The 3,755-nt window shown below is 47.8% G+C and overlaps 1 protein-coding gene across 1 annotated transcript; it reads right to left on the reverse strand.

Moving 5' to 3' along the window:
• Nucleotides 1–442: 442 nt before the first annotated feature.
• Nucleotides 443–2,074, reverse strand: LOC147885482 (putative inorganic phosphate transporter 1-3). Its single transcript, XM_087397051.1, has one exon. The coding sequence runs from the start codon at nucleotides 2,072–2,074 to the stop codon at nucleotides 443–445; it is 1,632 nt and encodes a 543-aa protein (XP_087253177.1).
• Nucleotides 2,075–3,755: the final 1,681 nt, after the last annotated feature.

A 3,755-nucleotide genomic window follows, 5' to 3' on the forward strand; every position in this document is an offset into this window, starting at 1 on the left:
AGCCCTCCCATGCACAATACACAAGGTCGCTTGCAAATGTTTTGATGAATACCGGATACTTCAAGGTTTTCAATCGAGAACCTTGAAATCTTTATTGGCAATTGAATACAGAATGCTAAATTCTTGTAGTTTAAAATACTACCACTGTTTCTGAAATACTTAAAACCTGGACTTGTCTTCTTATAATATTCTACCGCTACAGAACAGCATACTTTGAGAATATTTGAACTATTGGCATATCAGCATGGTGTCTTGCACATCCGTACAGAGTATTGTCATATTCAAGTTGTCACACAAGAAAACTTGCAACATATTGAAATAGAGAAAACTTATAACTAATCCCAGCAAACTTTAGGACGAATGTTTGTTGCGAATCTCCGATCAGCACTCGCCTGAATTTATCTTCCAAATTTGTATCCAATTCCTGTCAAGAGACATCGCTTCAGATCTCGGTGACCGCAGCTTCAGGTGCGGTTCTGTTTTGGGATCTGGTGACGCTGGATATAGGTTCATCAGCAACAAGATCGTCGTTCTCCCCAGATATATCTTCCAACGATCTTCCCTTTGTCTCGGGCACCAGAAAGGTGAACACAAAACCTAGTGCGTTGACAACAGCGAGCATGATGAGAGCCGTTCTCACGCCAACACCAGTGGGATACCCAGCGTCCTGTTGCCCTTGAGTGGAGCTTTGAGCAGCATACAGAAACCCAAATGCTCCTACAATGGCACCAGCTTTCCCAGCTGCGGCAGAGATACCATGGCATGTACTTCTCAGCCTCGCAGGAAAGATCTCTGCAGGGACGATGAAGGTTGTGCTATTGGGTCCAAAATTAGCGAAGAAGAAGGTAAAACCGTAGAGGACAATGAAAGTCGTGTGATGACCATCCCGGAGGCTATAGTAAGGAATAGAGAGTCCAAACATGAAGGCTGTCATCATGGCGAATCCCATTAGCTGGATGAAAAATCTGCCGAGGTAATCAATGGTGGCAACAGTAAACCAGTAGCCAGGAACTGTGGAACACAAGGCAACAAGCGCCTGAGCTCTAGCGATTTTGAATACTTCCTCCAAAGCACTCATCGTCCCGGCTTTAGGTAGCCATCCTACGGCTGTGAAGACGTCCTTTTGGAAGAGATTCTGGCTATAGAATGCAATATCCAACAAGAACCACGTGGAGCAGGTGCCTAGAAGATGAAGACCATGCCTCTTGGCAAATTTTACAGAAAACAAACCAAAGTTATCTGTAGCCCTCAATCTGTCCACTTTTTCCTGCTCTGCTGCAAATTCTACAGACATCACTTTGGTCATATCTAATGCAGCCTGTTTGGCATTTCCTTCTATCAAAGCGGTGTAACGGGCAGTCTCAGGCATTCTCATACGCCAATAGTATGTCATTAGAGCCGGAATGGCACCGACCATAAAAATGATTCGCCATACGAAGTCTGCTTGAGGGGGAGTCGATTCAATCGGTGCCTGGTTGAAAGGTGGACGTGGGTAGGCATTGTTGAATATAGCAGCGACAATGATAGACACTGCAGCTCCGGAAAGTACTCCAGTACCTTGCATAGCAAACACAGCAGCGATGAAGGCACCGCGAGTGCGCTTGTTTGCATATTCCGACATGATGGTGGCTGATAGAGGATAGTCACCGCCAATACCGAAGCCGAGCCAGAACCTGAAGAAGCAAAGGGTCGTCATTGTCGACTTTGCAGTGCTGCCAAATGACAGCCCGGAACATATCGCGCAAACGACCATTAGCATAAGAGTCAGCCCGTAAACTTTCTTCCTCCCCATCTTGTCACCAAGCCAGCCGAAAAAGAGCTGCCCGGCCAAAGTCCCACATAGGGCGACTCCGTTCACAGCAGCAGACACATTAGGTGGTAAGGTTCCAGGCTTCTTGGTGGCTGGATTGTAATAGTAGAGACGACCTAGCAGCTTGGTCACCGTAGAGATGCAAAACAGATCATAGGCATCCGTAAAGAAACCCATCCCTGCAATGATGATCGCCGTAAAGTGGTACCATTGAGTCTTGGCCTTGTCCAAAGCAGATAGAACCTCCAAATGTCGCCCGTCCATTTGAGATCACCTGCGAAGGTAGAAAGGATTCAGAAGCAGGTTAATCATGGGCAGCGAGGAGGTTGTTTAAGGTCCAACACTAATAACATACAGACGAAAAGGCGGACTACATCAAGGCGGAACGACAAAAAACATTCCTAAAGGGCGGATAAAAACTTTCAAGAGAGGTTAAGACCGACAAGCAAATTCTTGAGACCGACAAGCAAATTCTTGAAGAACCGACAATTTCGAGAAAGGTTAGACATGGAGCAGGTTCTACAAGAAAGGGAAGGCAGGGTTGTTTGAGGAGAGGGGCCTATTCCACTCCCTCTCTGCACGCAGCATCCTCATCCACAGCCCAATTACCTCCCCGCATCAACCTCATGCACCACTCCTACTCCCTCCTCGAACCGTCTTCAGCCTTCCCATCCCCTCTATTCAAAAAATGAGGCTTGCTGCCGACCCGACTTCAGCCGTCCCATCCCCTCTATACAAACAACGCGCTTGCTGCGTGGGGCCTTTTCCACTCCCGGCTCTCTGCATGCAGCATCCTCCTCCTGCACAGTGTATCACCTCCCCGCGCCACTCCTACTCCCTCCTCAACCCAGTCGTCAGTCGCCCCATCCCCTCTATCCAAACAACGTGCATGCTGTCTTCCCGGCCCCGCTATTCCAACAACCTGCGTGCTGCCGTCGGCGGCGGCGTCTAGCAGAGAATGACGTAAGACGGGGAGTCGATGGAAGGGCGGAATGAGGTGAAGGAGCAGATAAACGATAAGAGTAATGTGCATGTCAGAATGCGGTGAAAGAACGAAGGGCGAGGAGGAGGAGGAGGGAGATACCTGAGAGGCGAAGGAAGCGAGGGCTGGAAAGAGACGATGGATGGATGGATGGAGGAGGAGGAGGGCGAAGGTAATTGGTTATGGAGAGAGTGTGAGACGTGCAAGCTGTGCATGGCAAGGAGACTGCAGTATGGGTTTGTGCACTGCAACGTAATTTATAGAAACAATGTGGCGATTAATACAACGTACGAAAAGGAGCATAAAAATGGACGGATAAGATCTCCCAGATCGGCTCTATTATTCCTATTTACTTTTGTCAACGTTTTGCCCGCCCTTTATCCGCCGGGTCGCCTCTCATTCCCCCGTATATTCTCCCAGCATATCCCTTCCCCCACCCGTTTTAGGGTTCCTCCTTCACATTTTGGGTCCCTTTGCTCTTTTTGCCACTCCCTTACACGCTACCTTTCCCCCCCCTGGCTTCCCCATCATGCACCCCCACCCTCCTCCTGCTCCTCCTCCTCCTCCTCCTAGTCCCCCTTAAGTGCCTAAATTTGCCATGGTTTCATTGTGTTTCTCTGTCAACCACCTGCAATGCCTTGCAAACTCTTGGTGTCTCGTGGAACATTTTTCATTTTTTATATAAACGTAAGTTTTTTTTTTGTAAATGGAAATTTTTGATACTAGCACAAAGCTTGTCACTGGGAAAACAAGGCTTATTCCATTGAATTTTAGGCCCTTCTCCCCTTTTCCTTCCTTCACCTCCCTCCTTCCCTCATCCCCATTACCTTGGCCCTCTATTGTAAAAGCACTCATTTTGAACACTATATAATGAACATCATACAAAGCAGCTCATGGGAACATCTCTGGCCTCTTTAGATTTTGAGGATATAATTTGCTTATGTGGGATGAGCTCTAAAGACT

This window comes from Dipteris shenzhenensis, chromosome 25 (genome assembly GCF_047967505.1).
Source record: "Dipteris shenzhenensis isolate YYH24624 ecotype China chromosome 25, Dip_SZ_1.0, whole genome shotgun sequence".
Taxonomy (NCBI): domain Eukaryota; kingdom Viridiplantae; phylum Streptophyta; class Polypodiopsida; order Gleicheniales; family Dipteridaceae; genus Dipteris; species Dipteris shenzhenensis.

Coding starts and splice junctions, on each gene's coding strand:
- LOC147885482 (XM_087397051.1), bottom strand. CDS start 2,074: ATGGACGGGCGACATTTGGAGGTTCTATCTGCTTTGGACAAGGCCAAG.